The sequence below is a fragment of the Leptonychotes weddellii genome, chromosome 14, assembly GCF_054177405.1.
Source record: "Leptonychotes weddellii isolate Sample4059 chromosome 14, ASM5417740v2, whole genome shotgun sequence".
Lineage (NCBI taxonomy): Eukaryota > Metazoa > Chordata > Mammalia > Carnivora > Phocidae > Leptonychotes > Leptonychotes weddellii.
This window is the reverse complement of record NC_138382.1, coordinates 48,961,448-48,983,935: the sequence shown is the minus strand read 5'-3', so window position 1 is coordinate 48,983,935 and position 22,488 is coordinate 48,961,448. Positions and strand designations below refer to the sequence as shown.

General features: G+C 38.7%; 2 protein-coding genes across 7 annotated transcripts in view; one reads left to right on the top strand and one right to left on the bottom strand.

The window, feature by feature from the left end:
* The window catches only part of GNE (glucosamine (UDP-N-acetyl)-2-epimerase/N-acetylmannosamine kinase), a 326,114-nt gene that overhangs the window by 19,508 nt on the left and 284,118 nt on the right, over nucleotides 1-22,488 (top strand). The window lies entirely within an intron of this gene.
* Nucleotides 15,284-22,488, bottom strand: part of MELK (maternal embryonic leucine zipper kinase) — an 88,773-nt gene continuing 81,568 nt past the window's right edge. For all 6 annotated transcript variants that reach the window (XM_081803172.1, XM_006729116.3, XM_081803171.1 and 3 more), the window contains 2 exons: nucleotides 17,963-18,066; nucleotides 15,284-15,812 (listed from right to left, as the gene is read on the bottom strand). In XM_081803172.1, coding sequence (XP_081659298.1) covers nucleotides 15,635-15,812; nucleotides 17,963-18,066 — 282 coding nt within the window. In that variant the 3' untranslated portion in view covers nucleotides 15,284-15,634. The remainder of the gene's footprint in view (nucleotides 15,813-17,962; nucleotides 18,067-22,488) is intronic.

The following is a 22,488-nucleotide window of genomic DNA, read 5'->3' as shown; positions in this document are numbered from 1 at the left end:
AGAAAAGCCTCAAGTTTCTTCCAACTATAATTGGTAGACCATCAGAATCGAACAAAATTTGAACAGCGCATCAGGAAACAATAAAAAGGAAGTGTGTCTCAGATGGGGCTAGTCCTAAAAGAAGCTTTGTCACTGCGCACAAATGACCGTTAAAAACCTATGTATCATTTAATGACAGGAAGGAATGTTGTAAGCCTTTTTACATCCTAATGTGGTAATTTGTAACTTAAGTTTATAAAGGAATTTGACTGTCTCAGTAAAATTTAGTTGAGGGATTTGGGTTGCATTTAATACACTGTAATTTTTTCCTATTTAAAATAATAAAAATTGGGGGTGCCGGGGTGGCTCAGTCCTTAAGCGTCTGCCTTCGGCTCAGGTCATGATCCCAGGGTCCTGGGATTGAGCCCCACATCGGGCTCCCTGCTTGACAGGAAGCCTGCTTCTCCCTCTCCTGCTCCCCCTGCTTGTGTTCCCTCTCTTGCTGTCTTTCTCTGTCAAAAAATAAATAAAATCTTTAAAAAATAAATAAATAAAATAAAATAATAAAAATTGGCTCCCAGCTAGCATGTGTATGCAAAATGTCTGGTTTTTCAGGAATGGATTACTCAAAGTACAGATGCCTGTAATTTTATGTGGCAGGAAAACTGGATTTGAATTGTTTTAGAAATGCCTTCACTGAACTACAAATCAATACTCCTCTTATATTAAGAATCAATATGATAATTGGTTGTATAAAGAGTTTCTGTATCTTCTGCTGAACAGCGATTAGTCATTTGTTCTCTGTAAGGTTCTACACCACTAACCCACAAGCCTGGCTGTGCATCAAACCCACCTGAGGAGCTTTTAAAAAAAATATTGATGCACACATCCCATCCTAGACAAGTTAAACAGAATCTCCAGAGGCCAGATAATTCTTAAGTGTACTCAAGTTTGAGAACTACTGCTCCAAACAACAAATTCCTCCAAGAACTTAGGAACAGGACGACATTGATATGACAACAAGATGTATGAAACCTACCAATTTCCTTTTTATCCTGGCTACCTGGAAGCTCAACCAAACTTATAGTAACTCTCTTGCACCTGGTTCTTACGTCAGTTAACTCTCTCCATTATCCAGATACCACTTCTTTTATCTATAATTCACATGTATTACAATAAAATCCCAAATCTTTTGTGTTCTACCAACCACTCTGACCAGCCATTCTAGCATACACGACCACACACACACATCAGGATTTAGCCTACTCCAGGTAGCTACATCTCCTGCTTTTGACTTTAATCTTTTTTTCCCCTCCAGAAGTTTTTGATTGCCTTAAACATGTTCTACAGTGGTTAAAACCTTGACTAATCCAATTTTCTATGAACCAGGGCTATCAAATATTAATATCAACCTACTTCCTATGGCTAAAATTTTTTTTACATTGGGAACAAAATATATGGCCTCATTTATGCCTGAGTTCATCAACCAGTTAAAATTTTTTGTGTTGTTCTTTTCATCAGCTCTGACAAAGTGATACAGAATTAGACACCCTATGAACTGTTTCTTTGCTCTAATGTGTGAGCTGCGCTTCACTAGAGGGAATAAAATAATCCACTGTCATTTCTGTTTTTATCATATTCATTTTTGGCAGAGAATTTATTCACTCTTCTCTATATAGTTATTTATGTGCTACAATCTTGCATTTTTGCATTCCCCAGAGAACGCACCATTAAAACTCTTAATGTGACACCTCATATTTTTAGTAGACTAGAAAATAGTTACAATTTTAATTTAAATTGAAATGACTATGTAATAGCTGGACAAATCAGTTTGAGATCCCCAGAGCTCTTAATTGTAATTCTCCATTGTTTTCTATGCATAAATTTCTTTTCCAAAGTGCTCATTCTGAAATACTCACTCATTTTTTTTTCAGCTGTTCCATGCTCATTCCAAACTCACTTATTTAATAATTTTCTATGGTTAACAACTTCATGATTAAACTTTAATGTTAAATATAAATGGTTGAAATAATAAGCATATTAGAGTGTTTTAAAAAGAAAGAGGACTGGACATTTAAGGAATGATGAATTTAAGTATCATGTATAAGAGAGATTCAGTCTGGCCAAGAACAAAGCAGAGACCTGGATTTTGATAGCGTAAATGTATCTATATTAGAAATACCTATGGTAGATATGAATGTCCAAGTCTGTTCCAAGCAATGGGCAGAGGACCCTTAACATGATGGGACTCAGGGCTAGACACAGCGATGAGAGTCTCTAGCCTACTTATTTTATAAATAAGGAACATAAAGAGCAGAAAAAGGGATCCTTTTTTCAAAATCAAATTATTTCTTCGCCAAGACCAGGCTAAGAGAATTGGAGGTGAACTAAAAGAAGGAGGAAAGACTCCACTGAAGGCAGGTGGCCTCTTTTTCAGAATCCTCATGTCCAGCAACAAGATGTCAGATCGAGCAGTAAACGATATGCTAGCCTTCCATGACCCGCTTGCTGAGGCTGTGTTTCACAGCATCTGATTCTCATCTTGATTTAAAAACAATAACAAAAGACACCACCTGAGTTATTGTCAGATCAGATTTTATTTTAACCTGGTCTGGCAATGTTAAGAAGGTGAAAATATCTCCAAGAGAAAAGTGGTATAATGCCTCTCAAATAAGCCTTGACGGGTCTCCTCAGCTTCTTTGAACACTGTTGGAAGCAAGAATATCGATTCTTCCCCTCCATACCACATCCCCAAACCCTCAGGGGACACACACACACACACACACACACACACACACACACACACACGCACACTAAGGGTCTAATGAAGGCAGACTGCTGAGTTGTCCCTCTACTTAATGAAGAAGATTTAAAACACCTAGAAAAGAGCCTTTGATAGGTTTTGGCAGATCTGGGGTCCAGTACTGACCTGCCACTAACTGGTCATGACTTTGGTCAAGTCCATGCACCATACTGGGCCTCAATTTCCTTATCTATAAAACGAGAGGATAGGCCTAAGGGCCCACCCTTTCCAGCTCTAATATTCTATGGCTTCTAATTCCATCCCTTAACTCCATTTTCATGTCCTTTACTTGACATTTATTGAGCATCTTCTATAGACCAGGTTCTGTGCTTGGCACTAGAATATCACAGTGGATAAGACTCTGTCCCTGCTGCCCAGGGGCTCAGTCCTCTGGAATGAGACAAACAATACAGAATGTGGGAGTTAAGCAAATTTTTCCTAAGTGTAGGATAAATATGAAATTTCTGGCATGGGCATTTAAGTGACTGGTCATGCTACTGTCCAAAATGGATAAAGTGACCTTATAATGTATCATTCAAATCAGAACATTTCTGAGAGGAAAAGGGAGATTATTAATAATTATGTTGGGACAACAGGCTTAAACTGAGACTATTTCAGCAACCAGGGATGTATGGTCAACCTAAAGATGGGAACAGTGGGGAAAAAACAGTCTGAGGGGGTGTAAGTTTGGGTCTAGATATGTTGCCTTTTGGGTGCCTATGGGACATCCAAATGGAGCTGTACAGTGAAAGTGGACTGAGTAGAAGGACTTAGAGCTGAGGAGAGGTCTGGGTCAGAGATGCAGATTTGGGAGCCATCATGAGCCACAGGATAGATGAGAACATCTAGAGAAATGTGAAGAGCAGGAAGAGAAGTGGGCCAGAGTCAGAAGCCTGGAATTAACATCTAAGGGGCAGACAGAGGAAGAAGCTGAGGCATGGTTGGAAAACCAGAAGGGAATAAAATCAAAAGCAGAGAGAGTTCCAAATGGAGGAAATGGATAACAGTGTCAGGGGCCAGGAAGAGCTAACACAGTCATCGAGTTCAGCTACAAGCATGACAATGGTACCCTTAGAGACTTGACCTCTGGGCAGTTCCCTCTACAGCCACACTTCAATATCCCTAGTAAACCAAAGGATTTCTCACCTTCTCTTTTTTTTTTTTTTTAAGATTTTATTTATTTGAGAGAGAGAATGAGAGAGAGAGAGAGAGCACATGAGAGGGGGGAGGGTCAGAGGAAGAAGCAGACTCCCTGCTGAGCAGGGACCCCGATGTGGGACTCGATTCCCGGACTCCAAGATCATGACCTGAGCTGAAGGCAGTCGCTCAACCAACTGAGCCACCCAGGCGCCCTCACCTTCTCTTTAAACCTAGTCCCATCTGCATGGAGTCTATTTGTAGATCTGAGAAACAGAGATGCTGCTCAATATTTTTCTGTGCAAGTTATTTCTCTCGCTCTCTCTCTCCCTCTCTCCCTCTCCCCTACCCAACATCCTTTCTTCCTCCAACATCAGCTATTTCTCCTCATCTTTATTCCCCTCCCCATCTGCCTTCGACCTTCATCTTCATAGGTCTTACCTGTCTAGCCTCCATCCCATCACTCTTGCAGCTAAATCCACGAGCATGGAATCTGACCTTTTTGCCTCTACTTCTCAGCAATTCTCTTGTGTTCCTGAGGTCAAGCTTCTGCCCCAGCATACTCTTACGTTCCTACTTGAAAGATCCAATGCCCCCTCTCATTCCTTAGCCTCCTTGACCTCTCAACAGCCTCCAGGACTGCTGTCTATGCCTCTTTCAAAGGCCTCCTCTCTTAACTTTGATGACTAATTGTTTCCTCTCCTGTCTCCAGCTCCTTCACCTATTCCTCAGATGTGTAGTTGACAATGGCTGAAGTTTGCCTGGGGCTTAGAGCCACTCATATAACCCTGGGGCCAGCTGGAGATGCTGGGCCATTGGAAAAGGCCATTTTCCCCTTCCTAAAGCCAGATCCTAGACTTGAGCTTTTTATCAAGAAACCCCCGGGACTCCCACTCTACAATGTAGAAATGGGATCAAGGATTCTCATATCAAGAACCTTATAGAATTATTGCCCCTTGAGGTTAGAAAGGAGCCTCAAGTGATTCATTTCAGACATCACCTAATCTTTACAATTCCTCCTCAACAGTCCCAGTTGGGGGACTCCCCTGCTGCTGCTGGAGCACTCCAGGGATAGGGGATTGGCCACTTCCTGGGCAAGCATGTTTCCTTCTTAGACAGCTAAGAAGGCCTACCTCATATCAAACCAAATCCAGCTTATTATACCCATAAATTTGGTCTTCTTTATACCCGATAGGACTACCCAGAAAAGTTCAAATCCGTCTTCCATGTACCTTCAGATTTGTGAACATGCCTGTCACATCTCCTCCTCAGTCTCATCTCCTCCTGCCATTCCTCACATCACACAGCTTCAAATCTCCTCATGATCCTGACTCACTTATCCAGGTGTAACCATTTCCAATAGTGAAGGGGTGTTTGTGTGTGTGTGTGTGTGTGTGTGTGTAAGTGAACAAAGGGAATTTCTTCTGGTTTTCCTTTAAGTAGTTCATTTTTGCAAACATCAGGGAACAATTTCTGAGAGGCAGCATGACATATGATGACATAGGAACAAGGTTATCCAGAGCCCAGCACATCAGACAGTCCGGAAAACCCTTAAGTGAAGAATGCTTGTCTCCATGAAACCTTGATAATTTAAAAGGGACAATGACTATCTGAAGCAGTCAAGGTCTCCGTTAAATCCAGCAAAGCTAGGAGACTGGAAGGGGGGGCTTCTCTGCAAGGGGACCCTTTGGTCTTTAGCGACATCATTATCTGTGGGTTATTATCATTACTACAAATACTAATACACTTTTATTAAGCACTGGCAATGACCCAGGGCAAGTGAGTTTAAGTTCATATTATATCCATTTTCATTATCGAGAGAAAAGAGGAGAATGAACAAAGGACTATAATGTGAAATTCTAAAGTAGGAAAAATGAAAAAAGGTTAATTAAAAAAAAAAAAACACACAGAGTAAAGAGAAAGGCTCCAACTGTTCGTGGTCAGGAGCCATGATGGATGGTGGATCTTGTCACCCTGGACTTGTCCCCTGTGATTTCTTTCCATCTCTCTCTCTAAAAAAAGATCCTCCTCTCAGCTAAGGACATGGCAGGGACAGGGTGGGGTGGAGAGAGGGGCAGTAGTCTTTTATCTCAAGGGCCCTTTTCAGCTCTGAAATTGTATAAATCAATATTTCCTCATTCTAATACCTAGCTCAAAACAGAATCAAATTTAACATTAAAAATACATTAAAATAGAAAAATAAAAATATTAAATCCTGAGAGATATCCCCTTCCTCAAAGGTCTTTTTTTTGCACCTCTGACACGAAAATATCAAAGTGTATCACTCTCACCTCTGACTACACCCTGGCCTTCTGGATGGTTTAGGTCTTTTAAGACAAATGCAAGAAATTTCCCATTAACCACCAAACTTTAATTCCAAGTCTCCCTTGGAATTAAATCTTCCTGCTCTGTAACTCTGCTTGGTAATTCTAAATATTTTTCTGTGCAAGTTATTTCTCTCCATCAAGTGAATGCCTGAGGCTTCTCAGAGTGTATAAACCAGACTGGGAATTCAGAACACCAAGCAGATCAGCAGATCAGCAGAATGAACACCTAAATATAGAGGAAGTGTTGTCCAGGCCAGTGTCCTTTGTAAGGAGTGTTGTATTTTAGGTATATACTTATGTCACATGGTGAGGTGTTTGTAGCTGCTCTGTTGGAGCTACTTATCTTAGCCAAAACTTGAAACCATCACTCCTAATTATACATCAAACCTCGACATCATTTGTCGTATCAGCTAGGAGAGACCCTAAAAGAGGTTTGTATATGTTTGCATGTGTGTGTTATGTTTATAGAAACAAACCCAGAGATGGCCAGTAACTTACCCAAGGTCATAAACAGAATCAGCTTGGGAGTCCAAAGGCCTGAGTCCCAGAATCCAGCACTCTTCCTGCTCAAGTGCACAGTCTTTCTGATAGTGATACAAAAAGCTACAGCTGGACTTAGCTAAGTCTTCACAGTGCATTAAAGAATAAGAGGTCATACCCTAGACCCTTTTTCTCATATGCTATGAGAAACAGTTGCCTCTTGGAAAGTTGGCTTAGAGGATCACGTGGAAAAGTGACCCCCTGCCAAACCCCATGTGTGAACTTCAATGCATCTTGTTGCTGCCCAACAGATTTCTCATTGAGACCCTAAGCACCCTGATGGCAGGAAAATACATGTATTCTTTCCCATATCTCACCTAGCACCAACATGAAGTTCTAATTCAACAAGTGTTGACTGAGTAACTGAACTAAATGAAGTTAAAAGTAAGTCAAGAATGAACACATATTCAACAAATGGCCTTGTGTCAACTGGCTAATCATTTGGGGGCATTAGGTTTAGTAGTGGAAGGACTGGGCATACATATAAGATTTGTGTCTTGACAAGACCACTCGACATAGAGCCCAGTTAGAAGGATACTATGAAGCTCATCTTCTGGGCTGACTTTGGACAGACCCAGTATCATGAGTGCACACATATTCTGACAATTCTTACAACTTCCCCCTGAAGAGGGCACTGTTTTTTCTGTTTAACAGCTGAGAACCTGAAGCTTTCAAAAGCCAAGCAAGTGCCCAAAGTCTCTCTGCTCAGACACAACGAAGCTTTTACAATAACTACTATTTCAAACAACTTAGATTTTAAAAAATCTGCCAACAACTCCAAGTTCTCTTCACTCGACGACATATTCCCATCATTGTGAGTGTGGCTGTTGTTAGCACTTCCTTACTTCCTGGCACTATGCTTCAGACTCATCTTGCATATTTCCTGTCCCAGTCCTAGATAGAACCAGCTATTTCTCCAAGGAGTCCTGGTTCCTTTTATTGGAGAATGGTAATGGTATTAGAAACAAGATCTGGGCACTGCGTCCACTTATTGCTACCAGGGTATCTTTCAGACCTTCTCAGCTGACAATAAAAAAGAAATACATGTGCTGATACTAAGTTGTATATATATACATATCTATAAACATTTCTATATGTAACCATCTGTATTTATATTAAGGTAAATGAGTTCTGGGAAGCCTGGGTGGCTCTGTCTGTTAAAGGGTCTAATTCTTGATTTCAGCTCAGGTTATGATCTCAGGGCTGTGAGATTGAGCCCAGTGTTGGGTTCCTCGCTGGGCGTGGAGTCTGCTTAAGATTATTTCTCCCTCTGCCCCTCCCCCACTCTCCCTCTCTTAAAAGAAAAAAGTAAATGAGTTCTTACTGATGTCTCCTTCCCTAATCCATCACCACATGGACATGGATCATTCTAGCCTCCTTCTCCTGCTTATCTGTAAATTCCCACTCCAACAGTTAGAGATCTAGCTTCTACCATCTACCATCCATTTACTTCAATTCCAGTATACAAGCACCGGAATTGTTAACTTGTCCTCTCAAGGGAAACAATTTTATTACCTAGAGTACAATGCTTATGTGTGGTTCCTTTTGTTTTGAGTCTTACACACTCTCTTCATTTCCAAAGTTACTCAGGTCAGCAACTTTTCCCCCTCCCCCTTCAGTAAGGTTATTTCATACATTTTTTAATAGCTAGATTCTGTCACAGTATACATTCCTCCCTGAGAAATTCCAACTTCTTAAAATGATTTAATTCACGTACAATAATACTGCAGATTGAATGTTTGTGTCTGCCCCCTATCCCCAATTCATATGCTGAAACCTAATCTCCAATGTGATGGTATTTGGAGGTGGGGCTTTGGGAGGTGATCAGGTGGAGGGATGGAGCCCTCATGAATGGGATTAGTGCCCTTACAAGAGAGACCGGAGAGCTCCCTCACTTCTTCCACCATGTTAAATCACAGTGGGAAGACAGCTGTCTGAACCAGGAAGCAGGCATCTGCCAGTCCCTCGATCTTGGGGAGTTCTCAGCCTCCAGAACTTTAAGCCACCCAGTCTGTGGTACTTTGCTATCGCAGCCTAAACAGATTCAGACAACTAGAGTTTATGCTTTGTGCTGTCAAGATCTTTAGGCTCTCACAAATGCATAATATTATGTACCCACCATTACTGTATCATAGAGAATAGTTTTACCACCCTAAAAATTCCCATGGGCCATTTATTCAACACTCCTTCCCATCCCACTGGCAACCACTGATTTTTTTCCATGTCTCTTTAGTTTTGCCCCTTCCAGAATGCCATATTAATTATAACCATACAGTGGGTAGTCTCTTCAGACTGGCTTCTTTCACTTAGTAATATGCAGTTAGTGTTCCTCTAGGTCTTCTCAAGGCTTGATGGCTCATTTCTTTTTACTGTTGAAAAATATTCAACTGTATGGATGTACCACAGTTTAACCATTCATGTATTGAAGAATATTTTTGTTGCTTCCAATCTTTGGCAATTATGAATAAACATTCACACGTAAGTTTTTGTGTGGACCTAAGTTTTCAAATCCACTGGGCAAAGACCTAGGAACACAATTACTGAATTATATGGTGAGATTATGTTTAGCTTTGTAAGAAACTATCAAACTGTCATCCAAAGTGGATACGCTATTTTGCATTTCTACCAGCAATGAATGAGAGTTCCTGTTGCTCCACATCCTTGTCAGCATTTGGTATTGTCAGTTTCTTGGATTTTAGCCATTCTAATAGGTATGTAGTGGTATCTTGTTTTAATTTCAAATTCTTTAATGACAAATGATGTTGAGCATCTTGTCATACATTTATTTGCCATCAGTGTATCTTCTTTGGTGAAGAATGTGTTCAGATCTTTTGCCAATTTTTTAAATTGTGTTGTTTTCTTCTGGTTGAGTTTTAAGAATTCTTTTTATATTTTGGTTACAAGTCATTTATCAGATATATTTAGCAAATATCCTCCCATTCTGTAGGTTGTCTTTTCATTTTTTTGTGATGGTATCCTCTGAAGCACAAAAGTATTTAATTTTGGTGAAGTCCAGTATATCTATTTTTCCACTTGTTGCTTGTGCTTTTCATGTCATGTCTAAGTAACCATTACCTAATCCAAGACTGCATTACTCCCACACTTTTTTAAAATGAATTTTATCATTTTAGCTTTTACATTTAGGTTCTGATCCATTTTAAGTTAATTTTTTATATGGTGTGAGGGAGGGGTCCAACTTCATTTTTTGCTTGTGGATATCCAATTATCTGAACATCATTTGTTTTCGTTTTTTTAAGATTTTATTTTTAAGCAATCTCCACACCCAATGTGGGGCTCAAACTCACAACTCTAAGATCAAGAATCGCATGCTCTACCGACTGAGCTGGCCAGGCGCCCCTGAACACCATTTGTTGAAAAGACTATTCTTTCCCCCACTGAATTGTCCTGGTATCTGTCAAAAATCAGTTGATCATTGTGATAGGCAGAATGCCCCCACACCACAGACATCACATTCTAATTCCTGGAATCTATGAATATGATTTGTTACATGTCAAAGGAGAATTAAGCTTACAGATGGAATTAAAGTTGCCCAACAGCTAACCCTAAGACAGGGAAATACTCCTGCATGATGTGAGTGGGCCCAATGTAATCATTACAGTCTTTAAAAGTGGAAGAGGGAGGGAGAAGAGTTCAGAGTCAGAGGGAAATGTGACTTTAGAAAGAGTAATATGATGTGAAAAGGACTCAACTTGCCTTTGTGTGAAGATGGGAGGAAGAGGGCTATGAGCTGAGAAATGTGGGCAGCCTCCAGAAATTAGAAAAAGCAAGGAAATGGACCCTAACCCAGAGCCTACAGAAAGGCTTTTAAATATATAATTCTATAAGCCTATATTACATAATAATCATAGTCATAAAAATAAGCTCTTTAAAATGTACAAAATCACTGTGGAACCAAGAAGCTAACAGTCTTTCAATTCCTGTTTCCTTGGTAGACTATATTCTTCTTATGCAGAGGAAGACACTTTGAATTTCTTATTTTCATTAGGAATCACACAACAAACTCAACTGTAATAAGGTCTGGACTAGTGAAGTTTTCCTACATCTTAACCAGTTTGTATAAGATTGCTGCTTTAAAAAAAGCAATCTTTTGGGGCACCTGGGTGGCTCAGTCGTTAAGCGTCTGCCTTCGGCTCAGGTCATGATCCCAGGGTCCTGGGATCGAGCCCCACATCGGGCTCCCTGCTCGGCGGGAAGCCTGCTTCTCCCTCCCCCACTCCCCCTGCTTGTGTTCTCTCTCTCGCTGTCTCTCTCTGTCAAATAAATAAATAAAATCTTTAAAAAAAAAAAAGCAATCTTTTGATGCGTATAATATATAATCATGCTTTTCTATATGGCACAATTTCAGGAGAGAGGTATTACACCTATTTCTAGTATAGGAAAGAACATGCACTTTGGAGCCTGTCATCCCTGATTCAAAGCCAATACACTTACAAGCTTTATAACCTTGAGAGAGTTATTACTTTGCCTCTCTGATACTTAGCTTTCTCCTCTGTAAAAAGGGATACCACCAACCTTGCAGAATTAGTGCAAAGACTGAGTTAATATGTATATGATTTGAAAACATTTATTTAAATCTGGGGTCAGCAAACTTTTTCTGTAAATACTTTATAATAGTAAATACTTTATGCTTTGCAGGTCATACAGTCTCTGTCAAATTTACTCAACTCTGCCACTCTAACACAAAAGCAGTCATAGATAATATGAGCACAGCTGTGTTCCAATAAAACTATCCAAAAAGACTACAGGGCTACAGGGTGGTCCACAGGCTGTAGTTTGCTGATGCCTGATATAAATCATCCAGTGCAGTGTCTGGCACACAGTGGGTGTTCAATCCTACGTAGTTACTATGATCATTACTTTATTTCTATCACAGCCAAGAAACACAACCTTTTATTGCTCCTTCAACTCACTCACCATTCTATCATCCCCAATTTGCAAAATATACAAAATTACCTAAAATGCTGCTGCTAAAGCTTCTGCGGTCACTCTACTCCCAATATCCAAACAATTGATTATCTTCCACACTGTTACTGGACAAGATAGGAGCTTTAGGACTATTGGTTTCAGTTCAGTACTTAAATCCCTTCTATGACCTTTCCTATGAATGGCTGTCCAACATGTCTGAACACCTCCAATGACAGGGAAGCCACTATATTCCTGGGCACCCTCTCTTGTCAGGTAGCTTGGAGTTTTTCTGAAAGCTCTTTATGGTGAGGCTTCACTTCAATATGGTTCAACTTTATAAGTATATACTGAGTCCCTGCTGTATTCTAGGCACTACTAAATGCTAGGAACACAAAGATGAATAAGATATGACCTCTACCTCCAACTTCTCACTGGACTTTCTTTGCCTGCTACTATCACCAAAACAAGTCTCCTATTTTCCCCTCATGATAGACCTTCAGGTATTTGAGGGTTAACACCTTAAGTGTTCTCCAGGTTCCAAACTTTCAATTCCTTCAACCATTCTTCACAAGTTCCTTCATCACTTCTTCACACTGCCATCCTCTGGACATAAAATTCACGTACACCCTCCAAAGAAGTCCATGTGTGGCTGCACAATGGAAAGGGAAGCCAACTTAAAACTATGCAGATTTAGTTTAGTGTCAACAATCTAAACCATATTTGCCTCTTAGGAACTACCCCAGCCTCATTTACAACTCCCAACTATACCCCTTTAATTTTCCAAATGGCTCTATAAAATTAGAACTAAGTGATAGATTTTAGATGCTATAGCAACCATTAACATTTATTTGTCCTTAAAGGAAAGCAAGATTTAGGGGCACCTGGGTAGCTCAGTCGTTAAGCGTCTGCCTTTAGCTCGGGTCTCGATCCCAGAGTCCTGGGATCGAGCCCCACGTCAGGTTCCCTGCTCAGTGGGAAGTCGGCTTCTCCCTCTCCCACTCCCCCTGCTTGTGTTCCCTCTCTCGCTGTGTCTCTGTCAAATAAATAAATAAAATCTTAAAAAAAAAAAAAAAAGGAAAGAAAGAAAAAAGAAAAGCAAGATTTAGCTTAAATAGCAGTCAGGGTACCTATTTTTACTTGATCCAGTCTGATGGGTAGTAGAGCCAATAATAACATTTCTAGGCTGAATTAATCCCCAAAAAAGAGATTTAAATTTTTAAAAATTTTAAAGTAAGTATACTAAAAACTCCAATGTAAAGACTGCAATTGTCAGACTAGATGTTTACAAAAGAAAATAGAAAATAGTATCACATTTATAGTAAGGCTAAGCAGTGTTTTATATTTATGTGTGATGCATCCCAAAGTAAAACGGACTTCTTACTGTGGTTTATGGTCAAAAGTTTTTGTTCCAGACCCATCTGACACAGGAATACAAGAGTGATTCTTCTCTTATGTTTTATAAAAATAGCCGGATTGGACTTTAGAAAATTAAAACTTTGTTTTTTTAAGATTTTATTTATTTGACAGAGAGAGACACAGCGAGAGAGGGAACACAAGCAGGGGGAGTGGGAGAGGGAGAAGCAGGCTCCCCACTGAGCAGGGAGCCCGATGTGGGGCTCAATCCCAGGACTCTGGGATCATGACCTGAGCCGAAGGCAGACGCCCAACGACTGAGCCACCCAGGCGCCCCAAAACTTTGTTTTTCAAAGACACCATCAAGAAAGTAAAAAGACTACCTACAGAAAGAGAGAAAATATTTGCAAATCATATATTTGGTAAGGGACTTACAGCTAGGACTATAGAATTCTTGCAACTCAACAATAAAAAGACAAACAACCAGATTCAATATGGGCAAAGGGTCTGAATAGATATTTCTCCAAAAAGATGTATGACCAATAAGCACATGAAAAGATGCTCAACATCATTAGTCATTAGGGAAAAGCAAATCAAAACCATAGTGAGATAACACTTCATAGAGCTAAAATAAAAAAGACAGACAATAACAAATGTTATAGAGAATGTAGAAATATTAGAACCCTCATAAATCACTGGTGGGATCATAAAATGGTAAGCAGTTTGTCAGTTCCTCAAAATGTTAAATGACTCAGCAATTCCACTCCAAGATACATATAAACATAAGAGAACTGAAAACATGTCCACAAAAATTTGTATGGAAATGTTAATAGCAACGTTATTCATAATAACCAAGAAGTGTAAATAACCCAAATATCTATCAACTGATAAATGGGTAAATAAAATGTGATATATCCATACAATGGAATATTATTCAGCTGTAACATGGAATGAAGTGCTGACACATGTTACAACATAATGAATCTTGAAAACATTATGTTAAGTGAAAGAAGCCAGACCCAACAGGCCACAATACTGTATGAATCCCTGTACATGAAATGTCCAGAATACTCAGATCCAGAGACAGAAAGTAGATTAGTGGGAACCAGGAACTGTGAGGTGGGCAAACAGGGAGCACCACTAATGGATGCAGGGTTTCTCTTTGAGGTGATGAAAATGTTCTAAAATTAGATTGTGGTGAGAGTTGCACAAATGTGAATAAAACCCACTGAATTATATACTTTAAAGAGGTGAATTATATTTCACTAAGCTGTTCTAAAAAAATTTAAAACCCTTTGAGAGCTTCCCTTTGCCAAAACAGTTTAGTGGAGCATTTGAGTTCCTTCAAGTTCTTCCATCACTTATTTCCAGCTAAATGTTCAGCCCTCAACTCCAGCTATTTCCCCCTTGGACCACCTTCTGCCTCCACCCTAAACAAGGTATGACATTTCATAATTCCACGCCTTTGCATATACTCTTCTTGCTGCCAAGAATATCATATTCCCTCTTCTCTTTCTGATGAACACCTATACATCCTTTAAGAACAAATTATCCCTTACTCCTCCAGACAAAGTTGGTCATCCCCTCTATGCTATAAATACTAGTTTATGCATCTGCCCCTAATAGATTCTGAGCTCCCTGAGTTTACTAGACAGTATCATCTTCAGCCCCTGAACCTAATGTTTGTAAGCACTTAGTAAATGTTTACTGAATAAATGAGTGACAAAATACTCCCTCACTACTGACTAGAAGTAGTGCTATTTTTCTCCAACTAGTTTAATTGGTAAAATCCATACAAATAAAACTTGAGGGCTAGCCTTTAGAGACCAATAAAATGAAATAAAAATACAAATTTGGGGCCAACATCGAGACTTAAGGAAAATTACCATAAAGTAACATTTCATGGGGGTTCATAGTTCAGATACTTATTGTTGACCGAACACACTTACTGAAGTCAATAGTCTTTTATTCAACATATTAAATGTGTTGTTTAACTCTGGTAACCACAGCTGTGACTTAGTTAACGATCTCAATAAATCCTACTTAAATCAGAGATGGGGGAAAAAATTATGCAAATGAATTCTTATCTGTTTTTCTGCCCAAGGCATATTTGATAACAGATAAAACATCTCCAAATAGTCTCTACTTAATAGTCAGGAAGCCATTTGAGGTTTTATTTGGATCAAAATCAAATACAAAGAAGAGGAGAAGCCTGCTATATTCACAAATGATTTTATTTCAGAAAGAAATTACACATTTAAAAGGAGACATAGTTAAGAGCTTACTTTCACATATGAAAGTGAATCTAGGAAAGTCAACAGTTATTAATATACAAAACCACATGATTAAAAAAGACAGTAATAGATAATGACAGATGGGCACACCTTAGATTCATCTGCAAAACATCTTTTGTTTAAAAACAAAAAGATATTGGTCTTTAAGACAGCTCTTTAGAAACAAGTCTGTAGTTCCAAAGAACTTTAAAAATCAAACCAATCACACCAGTCTCCATATAGGCTGTATCACACCCATATTCATCCATTGGCGGTGGGGGGGAACCATCCAACAATTATACCTTGCAGCTAGACAGGATGTCTTCCACTAATCTCTTGTAAACCCAGGCATCACCCTTAAGCCGCTGCCTCCTGATACCCACCACATCGGGTTTTTGAAGCTGGCACACTTCTAGTTCAAACTGCATTGTCACTTTACCAAAATCTGACTGTGTTTGACACTTCAGTGTATAGCTATGAAAAACAAGATAAGATACCAGTTAGTAGGAGCATCATGAATATTCTGTATAAGAGATTTCTAAGCCTCCAGGAGGCCAGTGGAGAGAATGAACCATTATGTCACATTAAGCAATCTATTACTGCTTACAGTTTCCAAATGATTTAGCTATACCTTAGTCATGGAGCATGACTGGTGTTTTCCCAGAAGCTGAACTAGGATCTCAAGAAAGAATAAAGATGAAAGACTCTATCAGAATTTTCCCTTGTCCAAAGAAAAGCCCTTCATTTAATAGCTACCCATGCCATTCATGCTCAAGAAATCTTCTGGCCTTCTTTGTGCATCTCTTTCAACAGTGTAATCTTTGAACATTAGGCCATTTCCACAATGTTCACAACAAAGGAAAGTGCAGGGAAGATTAAGAATATATTTTTGTGGGCACCTCATCAGAAAATTCTGTCTTTCATATAAATAAAGCTGAAGCTACCAACCTGTCAGAATGGCATATGTTTTTGAGATTTTTCTAATAGTAGTAAGAATTTATTACTAATATCTGGAAGCATGGTTACACTTTATGGCAGAATTATAACAGAAAACCCATGGAGATGGTATATTCCCATGGTTGAAACACATGGTAAATATAACTAGAACTGCAACATAACAACTCTGATGATGGAAGGGCCCAGTCCAAATGAAGCCTTAAACACATCTTAAGAAATAGGTATGTACCTGCAAAGTTAGATAAATTGAATTCATGTAAATCAATTTTTTAATTAGTTTGCATGATATTTTAGTTTGTCTTACTAATCTCCAATAAATAAAAAACAATAGATCAATTTTAAATTTTAGTTCTCTAAATATTTATGATTAGGCAGTGTTCCACAGAAGTGTAGACAAATTACTTGTATCTGTTATGAGGTTTCACAAAACATCATCCTTTTTCTTACTAATTTAGATCTGTGTTTGGGGTCTTGATCTCTTAAAAATGAGCAATCATTATCAGAAATAGGAGTACCAAAAGGAGTGCCCTATAGTTAAGGTTCCTGATGGGAAGAGGAAGCATAGAGCAATTCAGTCTATGGAAGAGGAAAACCAATTCTTCTGGCTTGGAAAAAGATCATAAGGGAATATATCCGAGATTAGTAAGATCACACCACTAAAAAACTTAGCTTTTATTGCTCTGCTTTTTCACAAAGTAGTTAAAAACAAACAGAAAAGTTAAAAAGGGAAAAAAAAGGATCAAGGCGGAGACTTTGCAGCTGATCAGGAAGTTAGAAGAATAAATTATTGGCTAGCAGCTAGTTGGTGATCAGAAAGAGAGATTATATGCTGAAGGAAAGATTATTGAAAGCTTTCTGATTTGGCTAGAGGTTCTGGAAGCATCACTAAAGCCCAAGCATGAAGAATGAGCCAGAATGAGTTATATGTGTTCTGATGATGCCTAAAGAAGAAAGCCAGGGTTCAGGTAAGGAATGCTTGCCAACATTTACAGATAATGAAAAATAAAATTACTTTTGCAAAAGATTCTTAAAATCTTACTCTACATTGAATATTCTAGTTAAATATTTTGTTATATCTATTAGTGGCTCTTTTTATCTGCCTTAATAATGAAATTTTAAAGAGACATAACTGGAAATGCTTAGAAATATGAACATCTTAGGTAATGAGAAGAGGTCTGGCCATTTCAGACCATGAGATCACAGCCACGGAGGCTTTGCTGGCAGCTCACTCAACAGTGGGAGAGAGTTCAGGTGAAATAATTTGATAAAGTGCTGAAAACCCAGTCCTGTCCAATAGCAAGTCATAAAGGAAAGGGTTCTACATAAATCCCTAATTGGTTTGAGGTATCTCATAAATTTAGATTGCAGTTTATAAATATTATTGAAAACATCAGAGGAGAATAGAGGACTGAAAAGAAAACTGGAAGAAGTTCGGATTTTTCCTATTTTGAAAAGTCTAACTTTGAAAGTGGTGACAATATGGCGCTAGCTCACACAACACCAACGAGACTAATTATGAACAATGACACTGGCATCAAAGCTGTTTTGATGAAAATGAGGTGGGAGAAATATTCTTTAAAAAGAGAAGTGAAGAATCAATACATGTCTTCTCAAAGGTCAAAAGACATCAAGCAATAAATGCAACAGCCTCTAGGCGTGCTTCTTACCCCTTTTGTACAAAGTCAACGTGCTTCTTTGGAAGAACAGACATTATTTCATTCAAGAGTTGATCTGGATTCACTAATTTGGTTGTAGTCACATTATAGTGAAGCTTAAAAAAGAAAAAGAAGGGGTAAGAAGTAAATCTTTACATCAACACAAAGACCATCCTACCTAATTGAGAGATTCACAAACTCATTATAGTACCACTTCAAAGGGAAACATTTCCAGAAAAATACAGAAACAATTTCCAACAACTCTTGGTAAGCTGAAATAAGATGGCACTGAAGAGCTTGGAGAAATAATATTCACTAGTAACTCCATCCATATCATCCTTTTTAACCTTCCATCCTCCTCTCCTACCAATCTTTTTAAAGAAATACATAAATATTAATTATTATATCTGTATGAGCTTTGCTCGTTTCTCCCTTCCCATGCTATGCTAGAGATAGTAATAGTCCTAAAATGTAAACTGTGGGAAATGAAACAAATGCCCTAGGAAATGTGGTTTGTACATATAGTTGACCCTTGAACAACACAAGGGTTAGGGGCATTGACCTCCTACAATGTCAAAACTCCACATATAACTTTGGACTCCCCCAAAACTTAATAGCCTATTGCTGACCGAAAGCCTTACAGATATCATAACAGTCAATTAACACATATTCTATATGTTATATGTATTTTTTTGTTATTTTATTTGGTTTTGTTTTTTAGAGAGAGATAAGAGTGTGTGAACACGGACTTGGGGGGGAAAAGGGGCAGAGGGAGAGCGAGGAGAGAATCCCAGGCAGGCTTAGCCTGACGCGGGACTAAATCTCACGACCCCTGAGGTTCATGACCTGAGTCGAAATCAAGAGTTGGACACTGAACCGACTGAGCCACCCAGGTGCCCCTATATGCATTATATACTATACCCTTACAATAAAGTAAGCTAGAGAAAAGAAAATGTTATTAAGAAAATAATAAGGAAGAGAAAATATATTCACAGTACTGTACTACATTTATCAATATTGTAAGTTTACATTGTATGTTTACAAGATGAATCTTCTATCATCTGTTAGTACCTACATCAATAGTCTTATATGACACAAAACACTATAGATATTATATGTATTACTAACACTGGATATCAAAAATGAAAAGATGTGAAAAACAAAGTTTTATTTATTTACAGGTATAGTGATTCATGCATTGATAACAAAGCAGCAGCAATAGGATTGCTTCATGGTGGCCTAGTGTAATCAATATGATTGCTTCACAGTAGCTTAGCCTATACACTAATGAATAAATGGTCTTACAAATTTTATGGGATACAGTAATAAAGTCATATTCATAATACAGCATTAAAAACTTGTTAGATATTTTTTTTAACTACCTGCTGGTGATGATAGGCTGATAAGCAGTTTCTCCAATCACAACAGAAGCATACTGAACAGTAACATAATTCTTTGAAAGCAAAGTTATACAACAGTAAGAAAACAAATACATTATTAATTTTATATTAAGTATCACTCACCTTATGTCTAAGTAAAGATAGACAATCCACTTCTGTGAGTCCTGCACACAATGTTCTACATGATGAATACTTAAGTAATGATGATGACAAAAAATGTCTCATGATCCTTGTACAGCTATTAGATGTTCACACAAAGACACACACATACACAATATGTAAGTTTATTAACTATACGGCATGATGATTGTTTACTATTCGTTAAGTGAAAATGGATCATCATAAAGGCCTTCATCCTCATCTTCATGTTGAGTAGGCTGAGAAGGAGGAGGAGGAGGAAGAAGGGTTGGTCTTGCTGTCTCAGGGGTGGCAGAGGTAGAAGAGGTAGAAGGAGAGGCAGGAGGGGCAGACACACTTGGTGGAACTTTTGGAAATACATCGTAGTTTCTGTCTGACTTTATGCTTTTTCATTTCGCTAAAAATGTTTCTGTACGGTGCCAATCCTCCTTCTACTATTCGCTTTAGTTTCAGTGTTCATATCATAAAAGGGTCCATGTCATAGAAGAAATCCAAAGTAGTCTTGAATAATGGAAACCCTTCAGCCAGATTGCCTAATGTCAATGTGTTTTCTGGCGCTGCTTCTTCTACATCTTCTTCCTCATTATCTGCCACTGGTTCAGAAGCACTTACCTCCTCCATCAACTCATCTTCTGCTCATTCTTCTGGTGTAGTGTCTATCAGCTCTTGAATTTCTCCAAGGCTCATATCTTGAAACCCTCCCCACACATATCTTTTTTTGCCATATCCACAAACTCTTTCATGATTTCCTTGCCTGGCTCTGTCGTAAATCCTGTGAAGTCATGCACAATGTGTGGACTGTTTTTTTCAGCAGAAATGTATTGTTTCGGGCTTCATGGCTTTCATGACTTCTTCTGTTACAACAATGGCATCTTCAATGATGAAATCCTTCCAGACTTTCATGACATTCTCTTCCATAACACTGACAATCCTTTCCAGAGAGTACTGGGTGTAATGAGTCTTAAAGGTCCTTATGACCCCCTTTTCTTGAGGCTGAATTAGAGACATTGTGTTTGGGGACAAGCAGACCACTTGGACACCTTCAGTGTTGAACTCATGGGGTTCTGGGTGACTCAGCAGCATTGTCCAATATCAAAAGAACTTTATAAGGTACTCCTTTCCTGGCAAGGTACTTCTTGACTTCAGGGACAAAGCACTGATGGAATCAATCCAGAAAAGGGATTCTCGTCCAGACCTTCTTGTACTGGCAACTTGGTGGGCATCTTTTCCCTTCAAGACTTGGGAGTTAGCAGCTATATAAACAAGGGCAGTCCTGATCATAATCCTGACTGCATTGCATGAAACAATAGAGCTAGCATATCCCTCCCTGCCTTAAATTCTGGTGCTCGTTTTTCTTCCTTACTAATAAATGTCTTTCGTGGCATTTTTTTCTCCCCAGAATAGGGTATTTTTTTTTTTTAAGATTTTATTTATTTATTTGAGAGAGAGAATGAGAGAGAGAGAGAGAGCATGAGAGGGGGGAGGGTCAGAGGGAGAAGCAGGCTCCCTGCTGAGCAGGGAGCCCGATGCAGGACTCGATCCAGGGACTCCAGGATCATGACCTGAGCCGAAAGCAGTGGCTTAACCAACTGAGCCACCCAGGCGCCCCCAGAATAGGGTATTTTTGTCTGCATTAAAAACCTGTTCAGGAAGATATCCTTTTTCCTCAATGACTTTCTTAATGGCATCTGGGAACCAGTATCTACTGCCTCTTGGTGGGCAGAAGTTGCTTCTCCTGTGATCTTGACATTTTTTTAAACCAAACCTCTTTCTAAAATTATCAAACCATCCTTTGCTGGCATTAAATTCTCCAACTTCAGATACTTCACCTTTGTTTTGCTTTAGGTTGTCATAAAGACTTCATCTTTTCTCAAATCATATTAAAGTTTATAGGTATGCCTTTCTATCTGCCTTTCAATCCTGCACCCACATAAAAGCTGCATTTTCAATATGCGATTAAAAAAAAAAAAAGCATTTTGCAAAAAGTGCAAGATTTTTGTGCCTGTTGGCATAACTGCAGCAAGGGCTTCACGAATTTCCCTTTTTTCTTAAACAATAGTCCTTTTACTGGATTTATTTATCTTGAAATGGTGGGCGACCGTAGCTACAGACCTCAATCTATGGTATATATCAAGCAATTCAACTTTTCCTTGTAATGTCATGACTTTTCTGTGCTTCTTGGGGGCACTTCCAGCATCACTAGCAGCATTTCATATGGGTCCCCTAGCGTTATTCAAGGTTTATGGCATTACACTAAAATGATGAAAAAATATGCAAGAACCGCCAGAGATCATCTTTTACTATGATACGCAATTTACTGAAGAGACGAACTGCTCACATGGAAATGATTAGCATCACACAGTGTTTTTCATGGAATTTTATTTAACTTTATTTTTTTAAAGATTTTTTTTATTTATGTGAGACAGAGAGCACCGGCAGGGGGAGGGGCAGAGGGAGAGGGACAATCAGACTCCATCCTGAGCAGGGAGCCCAAGGCAGGGGTCAATCCCAGGACCCTAAGATCACGACCTAAGCCAAAATCAAGAGATGGACATTTAACCCACCGAGCCACCCAGGTGCCCCACATCACACAGCGTTTTAAGCAGATACTCAAAACACAAGCTCACCACAAGAGCAACAGAAGGTAGCTATGAAATTATTATAGTAGTACAACATGTATTACAGGTGATTTTAATGCAATTATGATTTAATACTGCACCTTTAAGTTTGTTCACATTTCTCTCAACTGTGAATGGTGCCATGTACAGTATGTGTGTGTCCATAAGTTTTGATAAATTTTAACTTTTTATAATATATTTGTTTATATCTTATGGCAGTAAATGATAAGATAGACTAATATCTACATATATCTTTTGCATTCATGACATACCTTTTTCTTAATTTGTTTGATATGTCTAGGCTATGTGGTTTTTGATTTTTCCAAATTGTCACAAATCCCCCCAAATTTTCCTATATATTTGTTGAAAAAAATATACATAT